Source organism: Grus americana, chromosome 1 (assembly GCF_028858705.1).
Source record: "Grus americana isolate bGruAme1 chromosome 1, bGruAme1.mat, whole genome shotgun sequence".
Classification (NCBI taxonomy): domain Eukaryota; kingdom Metazoa; phylum Chordata; class Aves; order Gruiformes; family Gruidae; genus Grus; species Grus americana.
In genome coordinates, this window is record NC_072852.1 from 56,826,349 (window position 1) to 56,845,287 (window position 18,939).

Sequence of the window (18,939 nt, forward strand, 5' to 3'; positions counted from 1 at the left end):
ATTAGGAAGAAATTCTTTACTGTGGGGGTGGTGAGGCACTGGAACAGGTTGCCCAGAGAGGTTGTGGAGTCCCCATCCCTGGAAGTGTTCAAGGCCAGGTTGGATGAGGCTTTGGGCAACCTGGTCTAGTGGAGGGTGTCCCTGCCCATGGCAGGGGGGTTGGGACTAGATGACCTTTAAGGTCCCTTCCAATGCAAACCATTCTGTGATTCTATGATTCTATGATTGAAGTTCTTATGTATTTACAGCAACTTGTCATTAAATCACACTATGCAATAGACGCAGTGATTAAACAGTTCATGTAGTGAACAAATAATCCAACCCTAGACCCAAGAAGCATCCCAGTTAGGGGCACAGATAGGAAGTTAGCCTGTCCTTTCTTGCTATTTTGCTACCATGCTAGCTCTGCCAGAATATGTCAGCACAGCTCAACATACAAAGAATAATAAAAAAAAAGTAAAACAAACAATGTGCCCAAGAAATCTGGCTTTTGGGTGCTGAGCTGTGCTGCGTCCTTGATTCCTCTGCAAGCTTGGGAAGATGTGGGGCACTGCCATGTCCTGCCAGGTCACCTTCCCCAGCAGAAGTGGCGACCTGGAGGACCAGTAAGTCCAGCTAATAGAAGATGACATTACAACATCCATACAGCCTGGCATGTTATATGCAGTTTACCAAGGTGGAAACCCCTTTACATATGCTTTGCCAAGTTGCAGTTAAGGGCCCTCTCTCACTGTTTGTGGTGACACTGGGGAATTGGGCCCAGGTGACAGAAAAAAGGCTTGAAATCCTTCAGTACAAGCTCTGATGAGAAAACAGCGAGCAAACAGAAGAGAACCTGAGGCCTTTATTTTTAAACGCGTGATTTTGGGATTCTAACTTGTGGTGGCTCTAACCTAGGCAGTGGTTACAAGCCCTGGCAGCACGGGTGCTGTTAGATCCAGGTCACACCCCAGGCCTTAGGCTGCCCTGGCTTTCAATCCACAGGCCTGGTGAGACATCCATTGTACGGCTCCCAAACCTCTGCTCACCAGGGAGACACGGTACTGGGAGCCACACTCCAACCTTCACACCTTAGTGATGGAAAAAGGAGGAGGGAAAAACCCACAAAATCATCCTGGAAATAAGCCTTCTGATTTTAACTCCTCACCCTATCTCAGTGCTGGACAAAGATTTACTTTGTAATAATAAATCTTGTTCTCCCCTTGATTCCTCGGAACCAACTGAATTGTGGGAGAAAGCTACGAGCTTCTATAATCAAAAACTGGGCTGAGCCTAACAGGGAAAGGAAATGATGCAATCTCACTCTCCTGTCACCCCCACCCGCACCTGTCCCAGCAGCACAAACACATTCAAAGCCTCCATAGGGCTATATAGGTGCCCACCTATGTACAACTGCGCAGGGCCTGGTGTACCCCGGTGCAGTTGGAAATGAAGGCAAGAGGAGGGCGCATCTGCTGAAGCCACGCAGCGACTGTGGCACAAGCAGGAAGGAGCCGTTTTCTCATGTGGCTCACACAAATCTCGTACTCCACAGCGTGGTCATCACAGCAAGAGAATTAGGGTCTTCCCAGCATATACCTGATCTTTTAAATTTATTTCAGATATTTACATATGTTTGAGATCACTGAGCTGCAACTCAGCGCAACTTGCAGCACAAAGCCACATCATGAGAAAATGGAACGTTGCAAGGCAAGATGAACAAGATCTTTGTGCAAAGTTGGGTCTCGCTGAAAAAATGTGGCTCTTTTTAATGGAAGCCGTGCATTTCCATTGACCCAGGACATGCACAGACAATCTCAGATGAGGCTGGAGATAAAGGGGAGAGAAGTCACTGCTTTCATAAAGCAGACAAGAAGTATCACAAGTTCCAGAGAGTGTCCTAGAAGTGTCCATCATGGTACAACAATGCATGATCCAAGGAAGAATCTGGATTTAAAACAAGTCATTTGGTTTATTGCACACATGATCATCACAGGGTGGATGTGGACACCAGATTCCTGAATTCCCCTTCGAAACAGAGACAAGAGAACAAAGGTGCCTTAGGTACCTGCTTTGAGTCACTGAGGGGCCATTTATTTTCAGCTTCACTCCCCCTCCAGCATCCATTCCACCCCCACCCCAGTCATTTTGAGAAGTGGCATCTCTGGGCTGGCTGCTTCGGGGCCCCTGTCTCCTACACCAACATCACCATCTGCAGACCAGTGCCAGAAAGGCAGTGCTGAAGTCCTGCTGCCTGCACACGATCCTGCAGGACACTGATATCAGTCTCATCTGCTGCTTCAATGGCTGTCTTCCACCTTGTACAGGGCAGGTGAAGCTGCAGGGCGGCTCCTAGTGACTCCAGATGAGCTCCAGTGGGTTAGCTCATCTCGTCTTGCAGGTTGCAGAATGCCAGCTGGGCTGGGCAAGTGTGCGCTGTGGGTTTCAGTGAGTGGCAACACTAAGCAAGGACAGAGACTTGTCTTGCCCATGGGTTTGTATGACTCAGTGTAGACCACAGACTGTAAGCTGTTTGGGATACCAACTTAAAAAGCAAGTCCTGATCTTTGGCTGGACAGAGATGTAATCTCTGCTGCAGGTGTGATCAAAGCAAATGAGTATATTTGCTTCAGCACAGTACTGATCTAACACCACAGTGGGTTGCTAGTGCCTCTCCTATGACCTGTCAGCTCTTCTTCCCCCAGAGGAAGCTTTCAGATCTTCTTACAACAGAAAATAAAATGTGCTGCTCCAGGAACCAAGCAGACTGCATGAGTTGTGCAGGGATGGGCATCCTCTTCCTCCCTCGCATCTCCCCACATGCCCCTGTAATACCTTTTCAGGCAAGACACAGCACACAGTCCACAGCCCAGGAGAGGAACAACATGGGTTACAGTAGGTGGACTAAAAAAATGTATGTCCAAAGTACCTGCCCCAAGGATCTTCTTTAGAGAAACTTGAAGTTACTGACCTGCTGCCAGAACAGAACACTTGCACATGAAGAACATGGGGTTCCCTGACTGCTGCTGTTGCTCTTGCTGCGATCTCAAGAAAGCAAAGAAAAAGCAAATGCCTGAAGGACCTTCAGCTTAGGGAGTTGGGGTTGCTACAAGCAGAAAATGGGGCGCAGGCTTCCAGTGCTGTGTTTGCAGCTCCCACTCCTATGGCCACTGTCCCCGGCAGCAGTGCAGAGCACTGGGCCCTGGCTTACCTGGCCTCATTTCCCAGCCAAAATTTAACACCCAAGTCCTGCCTTCCAGCCCTTGGAGATCCTTTCTTACCAGCCCAGGGATGCCCCTACATCCAAGCCTCTGCTTCACCAGCCCCAGAGTCCCATGCTGCTGCGACTCTTCCTCCATAGGGTAAGCAGCTGTACCTGAATCCTTTCCCCATTTTAGAAAGGCTACAGCAATGGTGTGGGGCAATTAAAGACAACGAAAAGCAAAAGTGAAGAAGGTAACAAAACTAAGTGAAGGACTCCCTGCTTTTCTGGGCAGCAGCAGCTGTGCCCTTTCAGCCAGAAGAGTGGGTTAGCAAAGAGTGTTCTTGTAATGCCACTGTCACTGCCATCCCATTGCTGCTATTGCCCTGGGGACTGCAGGGGCATGGGGAGAAGCAAAACACCCACTGACAGAGCTCGCGGTTGCATCCCACGTAGCTCTGTGCTCCCAAGATATGCCAGAGCCTGCCACCACCCAGCACACCTGGGGAAAACAACAATCTGAGCCAGGCCAGCTTCACCAGGAGCTATGAAGGGCTTCAAAGATGGCTATGTGCGGCGGTGCCAATAGTAATTCCTCCACCCTCCCTAAATCCACCACACTCCCTACAACAGGGAGCGTAGACTGGAGCCATGGCTGATTGCCCATCGGCTACCCACAGCACCGGTTACAGAACAGGTTTCCCTTTCAACCATCCACCGTGCGCAGGATCCCTGCTGGGGAGTTACAACCAAGACCCTGTTCTAAGGGAGTGCCCCTGAGACAACTCAAGCAAATCAGCAAACCCCCATTTTTCTAAACGAAGTGCAAGATCGAAGTCAGGTGGGCAGATGCCAATGCACACAACATGCCTGTCAAGGCTGACGGAGCAGCTCAGTGGCTTTTCAATCACGATGCAGAAATAAATGCTGCCAAAACCACTGCAGATGGAGCCTGTCGTGCTCTCATGCTTTCAGAGGCTGAGCTAGGCTCCGTCTCAGGCTGGGATCTATAGCACACGATCTGTTTTGACGAGCCAAAGGAGGAAATGGCTCCTTGTGCAAACTGACAGTTACCCAAGGGTTGTGTTGGACCAAGGCAGCTGCTAAGAGGGTTTGTAAAAACATACCTTCCCCAGCCAGGGCAACGAATGGCTGTTCTTCAAAGAAAAGCTCATTTTAAGGGTAGGAGGCCACTTCACGCACTTAGGCAGAACAAGTCATTAGGAGCAGACGCTTCTGACCACTGCTGTCTTTCAATACAGGACCCACTCCAGACTCTCCTGAGAGGTTGGCCCAGAGTCCTTGCGTTTGGTTGGAACTGGGAGCAGCACAATCAAGGACGTGGTGTGTGTAAAAAGACCATTATGGAAACAGGAGGTGGAGTTTCTCGCAGAGGAACTAAGTGCGTATGAAACACCGGAAGAAGCACTGAAAAAGGAAGCAGAATCTGGAATGGCTGTCACTGTCACATTGTGTACCTCAGCTTTGTCGTGGTGCTGCCACCACTTGTAAGAGGCCACAAACTCTGGGCTATGTGAGTAACTTGGGCCCTGTCAGGCTTTGTCTGGACTTGTCTTGGCTGTCGGGAGCTGTCTTGTAACTCATTTCACTGTTACAACAATTGTCTAATGACCAGGTGACTGTTGCCAACATTGTTTTAGTTTTTGTACAGTTATGTGGTGTGACACTTGCTGAATATTTATTATTGTAACTAATTGATAGCAGGTACTAAGGAGAAGCCTATGTAACTGCTGGGTCTAGAGCGCAGCTAACAGATTCAGGGGTTTGCACAGTGGGGCACACAGAAGTGAATCAGAGTCCCCGTGCTCAGCAATGGGGGTGACGTGCCATGTGGCGCGGTCTCTGGCAGCCACTGGAACAGCTCTTCGTGTAACATCAGAGCCACCCAAACTGAGCTCTCCTGAGGGAGGATACAGCTTTGCAAGTCTTGGGCTGCAGGGAGCGTTTGGGGCTTCTTGCTCTGGCTGAGGCTGGGGCTGGGCAGGATCTTCTTGGAGACCCTGCAGTTTCAAGAGCCTGAACCCCACATCTATACTGAAGGCAGAATCTGCTCATCGGGTTGGGAATCAGAGACTCCCATGATGATGAAGGCTGGGAGTTTGTGACTTGCAGCACCAGGAGGATGTCTCCTGCTCTACCTGCACACATACAGGACAATCCCAGAATCGGTTCAGTGCCCTCACAGTAGACATGGGGCTGGGAGCTGTGTCCAGTGAAACGTCTGAACTGCCTGAGCCTGGGCCTGAGCCGTGCAGCAGCAGCACGCGGAAGTGGTGGGTGTTGGTAGCGAGACACTCCCTGCTGCAGGGGACAGAGGTCCCCATCTACCAACCTGCCTAAGGAGATGTGCTGCTTGCCCGGGTCTCAGATCTGGGATGTTATGGAGAGGCTGCCATGGCTTGTCCAGCTCTCACACTGTTATCCCCCTGCTGCTGTTCTACGTGGGCATCGACGATACTGCTAGGGGAGACCTGGAGCATATCAAGTGTGACTTCATGGCTCTGGATGCAACAGGCTTAAGTATGGGGGCTGAGCGGTCTTCTGTTGGTGAGGTGAAAGTACTTGAGGTGGAACAGATGCAGCCAACAACTGGTTGTGCAGCTGGTGTCAATAGGGATTCAGCTTTTATGACCATGGGACCCTCTTCAGGGATCAAGGACTGCTATAAAGAGATGGAGTCCACCTGACCAAAGAGACAAACACATCTTTGCTAAGCAAAGGCTGCCCAAACTGTGGAGAAGAGCTTTAAACTAGGGACAACAGGCAAGGCATAGGAGAACTGACAATCAAGTAAGGAAGTGATGGACTAGCTTAGCAAGCAAAGGTTGCAGTATGATGTGGACAGGAGAGATCTTGATACATCGCAGGCGGGGGCCCAGCCCACGTGTAGGCATGAAAACAAGGACATCCTGGGGAAAGCTGTCATAACTTTACTGGGAAATCAGCACATTTGGATGCCTCTCTGAAATTCCCTGCTTTCAGGAATCGCAGCTCCCTGAGACCTGAGTGGGGATGTCTGGAGACACTCTCAGTCAAGCAGAATCAGATTAGAGAACATTTAAACAAACTAGACATGCTCAAGCCCACAGAACTTGACGGTTGCACACCCAAGTGCTGAGGGAGCTGGCTGATGTCGTTGCAACACCACTCTCTGTGAAAGATCATAGTGACTGGGGGAAGTTCCTGAGGAGTGGAAGAGTGAGACTCCTGTCTCAAAGGAGGAGAACCTGGGGAACTACAGGCCAGTCATCCTCACCTTAATCCTTGGGAAAGTGACAGAGCAAACCTTCCCAGAAACCATTTCCAAACACACTAAGGACAAGACAGTGAATGGGAATAGTCACCATGGATTTATGAAAAGGAAATCATGTTTAAGCAACCTGACAGCCTTCTGTGATGAGACGCATGGCTTGGTGAATGAGAGGAGAGCAGTGAAAGTTGTTTATCTTGAATTTACTTAAGGCTTTGGATGCCATATTTGACAACTTCCTCACAAACTCAGGAAGTACAGGCTAAATAAATAGATAGCAAGCCAGATTGAAGGGTTGGGATCACTGGCACAAAGTCCAGTGGAGGCATGTCACTAGTGACGTAGCCCAGGGGTTGGCACTGGGCCAATGCCGTTTAACATCATCTTCATTAGTGGCCTGAATGGCGGGGCAGTGTACATCCTCAGGAAGTTCACAGATGGTACAAAACCGGGAGGAGCTGCTGATACACCAAAAGGTTGTGCTGCCATCCAGAGGGACCTCCGCAGGCCAAAGGAATGGGCTGACAGGAACTTCATGAAGTTCAACAGAGGGAAACATAAAGTCTTCCACCTGGGAGGAACAACCCCAGGCACCAGCACATGCTGGAAGGCAGCTTGGCAGAAAAGGGCCTGGGGGTCCTGGTGGCAAGCTGAACGTATGCCAACAACATGCCCTTGTGGCAAAGGCGGCCAGCGGCCTCCTCAGCTGCGTTAGGAAGAGTATTGTCAGGAGATGGAGGAAGGTGATCCTTCCCCTTGGCACTGGTGAGACACACCTGAAGTGCTGTGTCCAGGTTTTGGCTCCCCAGTACAAGAGAGACACAGACACAGCGAAGCGAGTCTAGCAAATGGCCAGGAAGATGATGAAGGGACCGGAGCATCTGTCATACAAGGAGAGGCTGAGAGAGCTGGGACTGTTCAGCCTGGAGAAGGCTCAGGGGGATCTTACCTATTTATACAGATACCTAGTGGGAGAAGTACACAGAGAGGCTGTGACACCTCCATCCTGGAGATAATTCATCTGGACATGACCCCATGCAACCTGCTTTGAGCAGGGCAGTGGCCTAGATGATCTTCAGAGGTGCCTGCCCACCTCAGCCATTCTGTAATAACAAGTGCCTCTCGCATTCTGCACAGAATTGGGGAAAAAAAGAAGGGGTGTGGGGGGGAAGGCAGTGCAGAAACATAGAGTCACAGGACAACACTGCAGGTCCAGGGCTATAAGCAATTCACCGATGGCCAAGTCATCAGAGTAACTGGGAGCTGGGTAAAACCAGTTTTAGGGGTTACAAAGAACAAATATGTAAAACACTCCATAAGCAATAAATTTGTACATAATGTGGAACAATGAACCAGGAAAGAGCAAGGTGTATTTTTTTTTACAGATGACCCCAAGACTGAGGGAGAAACCATGACTGTACTCCTCCTGTGACAGTAAGCTCTCCCCAGCTGTGACTTCAGTCATCGACCCTAGGCCTCAAAGGGGCGTTAGAAGGGGTAGACATTAGAAAGTTTATATCACTGAACTGCATGTTATTTGACTATAAGTGTTAGCATCATGGTAACCGGACAATAAATCTTTGATTGGACTGCTAAAACATAGGGTGTGAGTTCTTTTTGCTGGTTGAAGAAGTGAAACAACCTACTCTAACTTGGATGCAACCGATTTGGCAAGAGCACACTGCAGCGATACAGATGACATCCTAATTTTGTTGCCATCCTGAAGTCCTACCACTTCCCCAGTCAGCCACAGTACTTCCCTAACTGGTGGGTTCTGGTTCTCCAGTAGCATCAGGGAAAGCAGAGGGATGTAGGGGAAAGAAACCCCACACAAATTCAATACCCTCAATCATCCACACCACTTCAATAAGATATTTGAACTTGGCTCAGATACAGGACCTACAAAGAGGGACAGAGCAGCTGTGCTGTCACATAAAATGCCTCATGGCATCTTTTAAGCAAGTCGCTATTTTGGCATCCAAACTTGAAAGACGTGTAGCATACAAGTCAGAAAGCTGGGTACTCTTTACTAGCCAGTACGTGGTCAGAAGGAATTTTATTTATACTCCTGCCTGACAAGCCAAAAGCAGAGGGGGTAACCCCACAGGGGCGACCACTATGAGGATTACGTAAGGGGCAACACCAAAGCACAGGGCTGCTTTCCTTAAGCTCCCCTAGGAACTCTCCACCATCTTGCTGAAGGCTTCTTGCTATCAAATACTCCTCTTTATACAAGATTCATTATCCTCTTGTGTTTACACCCCAATACCAAGCATTTTACTCCCATTCTAACAGCCTTGAACACCCGTCCAACATCACAATACAACATTACTTCTGTTTGCCACTTTGCCATCTGTCCAGCTTCCCCCCTCCGTCATCTTCCACCAGCAGTTTCCCCGAGGGCAGCTTGCTTACATTGTTACTTGTCTGGGATTTGTGGATATGCTGATGCTTACACCACCGCTGGTGTTCTGCAGATGATGTGCTTTGGTCACATCTGGGTCTTTCCAGGTGTGCAATTCCCTAGGCAGCCAGCACTGTAGATACACGCACAGAGTAAGGTTGTATTTTGGGAAGCCCTCAACAGACCAGCTGTGTACGTGGTTCCCAGCCGGCGCACGACATGCAACGTGTTCTCACATGATGTGATAAACTTCACACGCGCACAGCTATGGGCAGCACACAACTGGGTGTACTACACACACGCTCCACAGCTGAAGCATTTCTGTTCAGGAAATCCCCCAAATATGTGTAATATACAGTAACCGACCACACGTGCCCTATGTCTGGCAGATCACCGGATGCGACACGGGGCGACAGATCGCCCACGCGCTGTCTCAGTGCGGCGTCTACGGGACGTCCACACAAGCTTACCTCATGCTCACGCTTCAGTGCCAAAAGGTGTACAATATATTCCAAGTGAAATAGGATCTTTTTAATATCACATATCCAAACAATAGTTCTCATCTCAAAATGCAAAATAGGTCCTTTGAAGATCAGCTGCTCGCAGGCTGTGTGAGCAGGGTGGGGGGTACAGCTGACTGGCACAACTGCTGAGGTCAGACCTCGTTTCTTTGGTAAGATACATGCCGGGAACGAACGCGAACGCAGCGTTGTACCAAAAACGTCCATTTAGAAGACTAATTATTACTCCACATCCCTTCTTAGAGATTTGCATTTTAAAACAGTCATATACATTAAATAGCTCTCCAACGTCTGAATAGTGAACATTTGAAGGAAGTAGCATGTATTCTGCTACCCCCGCCATTTTAAGAACAAGCAACACGTGGGAGAGAAGGGAAACATTAAAAACAGGCTGTCTGTCTCACACAGTTTATTTAACAATAGGTAATAAGAAATCAATTTTTAACAGTCTATACAGTGATCGAAAGTTCATATTTATAAGTAATCAATTTTAATTGCATGATTTACAACATTTGAGGGTTTTTTGCTTTCTATTTTCAAGTTTTACAGAAAGTGGAAGAGGGTGGGAAAGGGGCATGGGAGAGAAAGCAAGCATAAAGAAGAAACCCCAGGGACTTTTTCTCAGGTTAAAATCATCCCATTGGAATTGTTTCTTACCCTCTTTTTTATTTTTTTTTCCTTTGTTAGATGTAAAAATAACGAAAAAAATTCTTTCAAGAAAACAGAAACCACAATATATATACTACATCCATTTGGCAGCTGCCCCTGTGTATTTGCAAAAATGTTGTCTTCTCTCTACATGTACAAATTATTTTTAATACTTGAAGATTTTTTTTAAGCTCAGACTCTTGTATAGAAAATTCTTGGAGGACAAAAGTAGACTTCAGGAGGGGACTGAGTTATTTATTATTTTTACATTTTTCAAAGAATTGACATATTTCCAACCAAAGAGGAAAAGATTGGTATTTATTTTTATATATATATATTTATATATGTAATGTATTTTTAAAGCAACATTAACCCCTTTTGTCCTCCGGTTTTAAGAAAAGGTTCTCCTGCAGTTTTGTCTGTTTTGTGTTGTGTTTTTTCAGTGAGGTGAAGAAAAACCAGAATAGGGAAAATGTTTACCATCTGCCTCAGTAAATAATAACTATCAATATTACATATTTTCATTAATTTAAAAAAAAAAATAAAACCTATTGGAGGGAGGAGCAGGGCATCCTTTGGTGAACAGCCAAAAGACTACCCTCTTCCCCGACCTCCCCAACACACACGAGGAGAAAAAAAAAAACCCAAGAAAAAGGACTGGTTACAATTCCAGCCATAACAAAAATATATTCTTTGTACTCTACTGTCCCTCAGGTTCATTGTTGGTTTGTTTTTAAAACCACAAACTACTGCTGCAGAGTTCAGATGTGTTCCAGGGAAAAATGTTGTTTTAGCTAAGAAAGATTCAAAAAAATTTGTCTTCAGTACAAAAAGTCTTGAGAAAATAAGTTTGTTTTTCTTTTCTTTTTTTTATTTATTTTTTTGCTCCCAAAATGCTACAACGTGTCTAGTGTATGTCTAGTGTACTCTGTGAAAGGTTTGAATTCAAGTCTGAGTTCTCGGAGCTGAGCCCCAGTTCCGTGGCGCTTGTACCATGGAGGCCTGCCATGCCAGGATTGCTAGCAAGCTGGGAAAGCATTGCACTCTGGTCCGGGCTGGCAAAGTGCCCTTGATCCATGGGGTTTGCCTGGGCAGCTACCAGTCCTGGATGTGGGGAGCTGGTCTGCGGGGAGACGTGGTGCGGAGAAGGCTGAGGTTGCATCCGGGGGGACGGGCTGGAATGGGGGGGCTGGGACTGGGGCCGCGGTGAGGGTACAGGCTGCGGAGAACGCACTTGATTGGTGAGTGATGAAGGGAGCTGCTGGCCCTGTAGGTGTGGGGACTGGGCCTGATTGGGGAGCATGTGCTGTTGGGGGCTCATAGGATTGGGCTGAGCTGGGGACCCCATCTGCTGCTGAAGTAGCCTCTGCTGGAAAGCCTGCTGCAAACTGGCTCCTGTCTCTGCACTCATGGCCTGTGGAAGCTGGCTTATTTGTCCCATATTTCCTTGCTGCATCTGCTGCATGTGATGCTGCATCCGCTGCTGCTGTTGCTGCTGCTGCTGTTGGGGATACCCGACGCCTTGGGGCTGCTGAAACTGGTTGTGATTGGCCATTCCTGGCCCCAGTGCTGGTCCTGCTCCCTGCTGCTGCTGTTGCTGCTGGTGGCGCTGCTGCTCAATCATCTGGTGCCGTCTCATCAGGAGGTCTCGGAACTGGGGAGCCATCCCCGAGTGATTCATATTCATCTGCTGGGCCTGAGGATTCATCCCAGCTATGGCCTGCTGCGGCTGCTGCTGCGGCTGCGGCTGGGGCATGCTGGGCCTCTGCACTCCCGCTTGCATGGGGTTCATGTTCTGCATGGCTGGGTTGGGGTGCACCCCTCCTTGCTGCCCTTGCATGGCCTGCTGCGGCTGGAGCCCTGGCTGACCCTGGGGGATGCCAGGCTGACCCGCCATCCCCTGGGGGTTCTGGGACCCTGCGTACTTGGCAGCCCGCTGCTTGATGAAAGCAGCCAGCAGCTGAGGGTTGGAGTGAAGGATGTTAAGCACCTGCTGCTGCTGCATGGGTGAGCTGGGAGACCTGAGAGTCCGCAGTAGGTTTTGTAAGGCTGCCTGGGGCAGAGGTGGTTGTTTGGGCTGAGCAGCACCAGGTACCTGACCCATCCCTGGCTGAGGTGCCATATTCATCGGCTGACCCGGCTGGGCTACTGACATCATGGATGGCCTCTGCATTCCTGGCTGCAGCTGAGCTTGGGGTAAGCCCCCCTGCACCCATGGCGGTTGCTGCTGGATTCCCGCCGGCCCCATTCCTTGATCTATATGACCACCGGGACCTCTGCCTATCTGTGGAGGGTTCATTCCCATAGGTGGCATCTGGGGCATCTGGTGCTGGATTGGCCTTTGGAAGATCTGAACCTGTGCCATCTGACGCTGGGTCTCTGCTGCCCGCTGGATCTGCATGGCCATTTCCACTGCTGCCGGAGGAGGACCCTGAACTGGTGGTTGAGGTGGCTGGGGTGGAGTTGGAGGAGTCACCTGGCCACCTGCCTTGCCCTGGGACACAGCATTAGGGGGCTGAGTTCTTGGCATGGTGTAGGGTGGCATGCTGTTGGGAGGGGCCGGCTGAGGCTGCGAGGCAGGCTGAGGTGGAGGCTGGGGCTGTGGGGTTTGCGGTGTTGGGGGCTGCTGGCCTGTTGGAGTTGTTGGAGTGGCTGGCGTTGGCGAGGGTAATCCTTGCTGCTGGCCTACCACACCGGTCCGCTGCATACTCGCCATCCTCCTTCGGAGCATCTGTGCCTGTTGCAGGCGGTGCTGAAGTTGCTGTTGACGGAGCTTGTGTTTAATGTTGAGGCAGAAGGGCACTGGGCACTTGTTCTCCTGGCAGTGCTTTGCATGGTAGCAGCAGAGCGCAATGAGTTGCTTGCAGATGGGGCACCCTCCGTTGGTTTTGCGTTTGCAGCCTTTGGTGTGCTGGACAACCCGTTTCATCTTCTGACAGGATGGCAGTGAGCAGTTGGCGTTACGACACTGGCAGGCATGGACCAGAGACTGGATACAGCGCTGAATGCTCAGGCGGCGGGAATCACCAGGGCTCTGGGTGGTTGCAGTCTGCTGGTTGTTACTCTCATCGTCTAGACCAAGGCCTAATTTTTCCATCTTGTGGTCATGGTTTTTAGTGTTATAGCAGGTGATGCACAGGTCATAATCCTGGAAAGAGAACAAAAGAAAAGTTATCAGTGTTCCTGAAACTCCATAGAGTAAATAATTGATGTCATGCCACCTCAACAAATTACTCCCAGTCTGTTCCAGGCAAATTGTTGCTCTAGGGAAAAAGAAATAAAATCAATCTTTCATGCCATGTTGAGGTACTAGAGGAGGAATAAATCCAAATTATAGCCAGGGAAAGCGTGTGGGTGTAAGGATGTCTGAAATCTACACAAATATATAGAGCTTGAAAAACAAGTTTGCTCTGACCTAGTAAATCACACTTTATTCAGCTGGGCCAGAAAAATCCCTTTCTTTCTGATAGGAAAGAAGAAAAAGGCAAGGAACAAACAGCTGCCCATCTGCTGCTGCTTCAAAAGAAAAGGGCAAGAGTGACAGGAGAGGTACCAATTTTCAAAGAAGAAAGAAGAATGAAAGCTGCATTTTCAGTTTTCAGGTGAGTTAAACAGCAGAGTGTGCTGACAGAAGAACAGAACAGCATTTACAGTCTGTGAAAGCAACAGCACACGAGTTTGGGCTCAGTAATTGATCTTTAAGAAGAAGATTCAAGTCCTCAGGATTCATTAATCCATAGGAAATTTAGACTTTATTTTCTGGTATATATGAGGAAAACGGAGCATCAAATTTAAATCAGAACATTTCAGAACTGAATCCCTCCCAGACAGTCATTTAATTCCAGCAGGCTAAAAAATTAAGTTACAAGCCAGACTCAAGGTTAGTCCAGCTTCTGGAGGGCACAGCATTGACCCAGACCACTGGACTCTAACTTCAAACACACTGGTATTGCAAACACTTTTGAAGACAAAAATGCTGTTTGCAGTATTCTACAGAGAGACACCAGGGTAGCACAAGAGTCACCCCAGTATAGGAGTCTGACTTCCAGCATAGCAAAACCTCTGTGTAAGCCAATGGAGAGCCCTCTTTACAGAAATACTGCAGCACATCACTTCTGACTCTGGAAGAAGAAAGGATGCATTGCTCTTCAGAAAAATCAGCTGATCCTACCATTACAGCTCAAGCAATTGCTACAGTTCCCGAGTGCTTAAGCGGCAGCACCTTAAATGAACTACAGGAAATACAATTCTACTTCAGTTCTCCACAGCTTGAAAGTAGAAGACAAAAATCACACAAAGTAGTGGATTAGTAGAATTGCTTGTTACAGAAAATGTTTCTCTTCTTTCTGAACTGCTAGAAGGTGAGCTGTACAGATGTTTTTTCCACCAGTTAATATTGAGAAATTAGCTTAAGTGAAGAGCACTCTGGGCACAGAGATATGGGGAGACAAATACGGAAAACTTCACCAAGCATACCTCACAAACAGTGCAGTGCCATCTGGTCTCCACATGATGCTTGCACTCGTTGCAGGTGTAAACAAAGCGGTCTTGGCTCTGGGTATGCAGTTCCACCAGCATGCACATGGTTGACCACTGAGCCCTCCGGAGTGAGGAGAACTCCAGGTGCTTGTCTCTAGCAAGGGTTAGGAAAGCATCACGCCCATCCATCAGGTCGCATGGAATGAGTGGGTCAGGCTCGACAATGGGGGGCAGAGTGTTGGCGGAAGGACCAGCAATGAGACGGATGACAAAGAAGACCTGAAAAGTAAAAAGACTTAATGCCAGCACTTATCGAGATGTTTTGGTTGCCAAACGTCATTACACAGAATGTACAATTCCAGGACCAACGAACACTTGCATGTGTGCCACCAGGGTGCTGGGCTTGTAAGGGCTGGGAAATTTCAAACCTCTGGGTGCCCTGCAGGTTCACCTTCTTCAGAAGCATTGGGTAAGGAGCACTGGACTGAAGAGTAACAGTAGAACTGTTGTGACAATCTGGACTGTTAGGAAGTTCTGTATGAGCCCAGTTGTATTTATCCCCACTGCCCTTGCAGCAAGGAGTGCCCAGACTTACTGGTACTTTGACTCAAAATTGTTTAGGTTGGAAAAGACCTTTAAGATCAAGTCCAACTGTTAACCCAGTACTGCCAAGTCCACCACTAAAATGTGCTCCCTAAGCACCATGTCTACATGCCACATCACACTTGTCTAGTGTGCCACTCAATTCTGCAGCCAAAACTGTAATTTACAGGGCACAACTCTGAAGTATCAATGCTTTGTACACTTCTCTACTTCAGTAGAATACATATTCTCATTCTATCAACTCTTACCTCCTTGTGCTTCTCCATAGTGGCATACAGCTTTTGGGAGAGGTCATTGGACACATTGGGCATGCCAGGCTTCTTCTTATTGCCACGACTCAAGCTGCTCTTGTTCTTACTTGTCTTCTTATTGTTCTTCTTCTTGGCATTTTTGCTGTCTCCCTTGCTCACCTATTAAAGGCATTTTATGTCAGGTATCTAAGTCACACTACATCAGCATTTTATTACTTTGACATCTTCTATAACTGCAGGACAAAACACACTTCACAATAATTTACTCTGAAGACACTTACCAGGGTCTTCTAAAACACTAAATTAATTTCATTAGACTCACTCCAGAAGATATCAAGATCAGCAATACACAGTTCTAAAAATATTAAAAGCATAAATGCTGAGGAGGTGCAAGGGAAATGTTATTTACTGAAACCTGCTTGTCTGCTATAGTTGAACACTGAAGAACCTCTTGAATAATCAAAGGAGTTCAGCAGATGGCTTCTCAATGCAATTCAAAACTGAAAATAACTGAAAAGTGCAAGTGATATCGCACGGACCAGAGGCAAGAAAGACTTAATCCACCTAAGCATAGTTTGTTACAGCTCTCTGGCAGATTTATTTTTATTTTTTAAGAGACTGCATTAAACTGATTTTGATATGAAGCTATTCTTTCAAGTCCAAAATGCATTATTAGTAGTGGAATTTCTAGTATGCACCTTCCTCTTGTCGTATCCTATGACAAAACCAGTCAGCTCAATTCCAATTATAATCAATTAGCAATGAACAGTTTATTCCTCTCTGCTTCTCAGAGGGCCCCTCAAAACACTACAGCCTATGATGATCAAGGATCAAAGCAATTCTTATCCAAATAAGCATTTTTCCTAAGCTTACAATAACTTTGTCAGGATGGAAATTTCCAGTGAACATGAATGACTACCACTTCATTTAAGAGTACAGTTTATTATTGCCTCATTTTCAAGAAGTGAAACATGGGGTCAATAAAGAGTTGAAATTATTTTTAATAATAACAGTTAAATCGCAACATGCTGAAAGCTTCCCCCACCACAGCATTTAGGGGCCAAACTGCTGTGAAGGATCAACTAAGCGTTGACCAACCTCACACACAGAGCTAGGTCAGATTCCTCACAACTGGTTTCTGGTATAAGAGAGATGGGAACTTGCAGCTATGCCAAGTGGAAAACAAACGTTTAAATAATACCTTCCTAAATAAGATGTTAGTTAAAGCAAATTTGATATCAAGTTGCCTAATTCTCAGGTTACTCTTATGCTTAGTTTATTGCAAATTCTAGTTGTAATGTTAAACCTAACTTTTTTGATCCAAAGGTCTTTTATGAAAAAGATTAATTCTAAACCCCAACAAAAATCTAGGCGATGAAGCAGCAGTGTTTAAACAGAGTTAACTAACAAGTACTACCGTGTGAGCAAAACTACTAACTTTATCCTAGATTCACCACCTCTTCCATAAATCGCCGAAGATCCAAGGACAGGCAGATGCATAAATTCTGCATCTGTTCATTTTCCAATTTATTGTTGAATTAAGAGGCATACCTTTTTTTTGTTCTTTGTGGAATGTGAAAGCACAGTTATTGCATGTTCTCAAAAAAACCAACAAGAAATTTCTCTATTTTAAGTAGCCCAACAACAGCTCAGCAGTATTTTTGTCCTTCAGATCCTCGATGCCTTAAAGCTTTCTGCTAAAAAGCCTATACTGAATAAACTATTAAATCACACTGTTATTTTCTCAGAACGTTCTGCTAAGATTGGTATTATGACATCTAAGTTGGAAAGAAAAGAGTTAGCCACTAGCCAAAAGCTAAAGCTTAAGGAAAAAGCTTCCAAGTCAGGCTGACGAACACTGATAATAATTGGGTTTCAGTAGCAAAATATTCAACTAGCAGCTGTTTCAATCTAATTGACTTTGGTAATTAGTTAGGTTTATAGTCTAACTATGGCTGTATGTAACTATATGAGCCACTGCTCATACAAATGTAGCTTAGTGGTATTTTAACAACTCCACTTTATAAAATGTAAAATTGAAATTTATATTAGAGTGAAGCTAGAGAGGTTAAAAAGCCATTTAACCAAAGTGTCTAGTCCCCCCTGCCCATCCCTTTTTTTTTTTAATTAGCCATGGATAATCACAACTTTTACAGTACATCATGAAACAGCAGAAATATTCTTACATCCGTGCTTTCATTACTAGTGTTTTCTTCTCTCTTCCGTTCTTCTTCCTCTTGCTCTAGTTCCTTAATGCTCTCCTCTAGAACGTTAGGCCAGAAGTCCCCTTCAAAGTAAGGTAACTCTTTTGCACTCGTTAGACGATCTTCTGTTGCCTGCTTAAATATATCCTGAAAGAGAGCCAAACACCTCATTACTGCTATTACAAGTCACATAAGTAAAGGCAACCTTTTCAGTAACTGATAAGAAAAGGCACCTGCTGATCAAACAAAGGAGAGCTTAATATTTCAATGTTTTATGAGTGCACATTCTAAGTGCAGGTTTAATACTGCATCGGTTACAGACAGTTTGTCAAATATATTTCAAGTGTTCCCACTCTGAAGAAATAAATCAATAGCATGTGCTAGACTTCAATATGCACACTTACCAAGTAGGACAATAAAATCACTGTATCGTTGACAGTAGCCTAAGCCCTGATAATTTCCAAGATTTTTACATACTTCTAACTGAATCAGCAGCCTAACCCTGCAATTTTATTTAACACAGGAAGACTAAAGATTCCATATATTGATGAAATGAGATTTTTCTACAGTTTTCCTCGAGAATTTAGTTTATTCTAAGGAATCATTTCAAATCTCTTGCTAGAATGATTTCCGCAAGCTACATGCTTTGAAGAGGATATATTTTAATTCTAAACTTCTGGTGCTCAATTCATTTAAAACTAACACAGTAAACTCCCAAGAATCATGCACAATGTATAAGGCAAGGACGAAACCAAGACAAGACTGGTCACCCCCCACACCCTCTCCCAATACAAACATACACTTAACAAACCTTGTAATCATGGACAATGCGCTCCGACACAGATTTGTCCAGCATCTTTTTGTACCACTCTTGCAGTCGTTTGGGTTTGGGTATCTTTTGGTCAGGAGGATGGCAATGGAAGATGTAGTCATCTCCTTCACTAGGTGGGCATGCCCAGATATGTCCAGTAGTATACCTAGCATCATTAGACAAAACAAAGTATATGTGGGCTCTGACAATTAATGCTAGAGCTTGCTTTCCTTTCTGCCACGAGATGGAGCCACCACGAAGTTGGCTGGTGTTACCAGATGGACAATAATTATAGCTCTTCAAGATTTTAATTCTAGTCTTCATTCCACCTTCCTTCCTTCATGTGATAGCATTACCATCTTTTCATTAATTCTTAAAAATTCAGTGCTATAAGTGGAGTAGTTTATATTAACTGTGCACATTTTCCCAGTCTATATAAAAATCAAAGCCTGATGTAGACCTGCAATTGCCACCTCCCAATTAACTAATAAGAGAAAGATGGAGACTAGGTATTTCAGTAGTAAAAGCCAGAATTCTTTTTCCTTGAGACAGTGCAGTCATTTATT

At 46.3% G+C, this 18,939-nt stretch overlaps 1 protein-coding gene across 1 annotated transcript in view; it reads right to left on the reverse strand.

The window, feature by feature from the left end:
• Window positions 1–9,753: 9,753 nt before the first annotated feature.
• Window positions 9,754–18,939, reverse strand: part of EP300 (E1A binding protein p300) — a 65,995-nt gene continuing 56,809 nt past the window's right edge. Inside the window, exons 27-31 of the mRNA XM_054822582.1 lie at window positions 18,374–18,539; window positions 17,545–17,709; window positions 15,356–15,517; window positions 14,502–14,783; window positions 9,754–13,173 (exon numbers count right to left, since the gene is read on the reverse strand). Of these exons, the coding sequence (XP_054678557.1) occupies window positions 10,933–13,173; window positions 14,502–14,783; window positions 15,356–15,517; window positions 17,545–17,709; window positions 18,374–18,539 (3,016 nt within the window). The 3' untranslated portion in view covers window positions 9,754–10,932. The remainder of the gene's footprint in view (window positions 13,174–14,501; window positions 14,784–15,355; window positions 15,518–17,544; window positions 17,710–18,373; window positions 18,540–18,939) is intronic.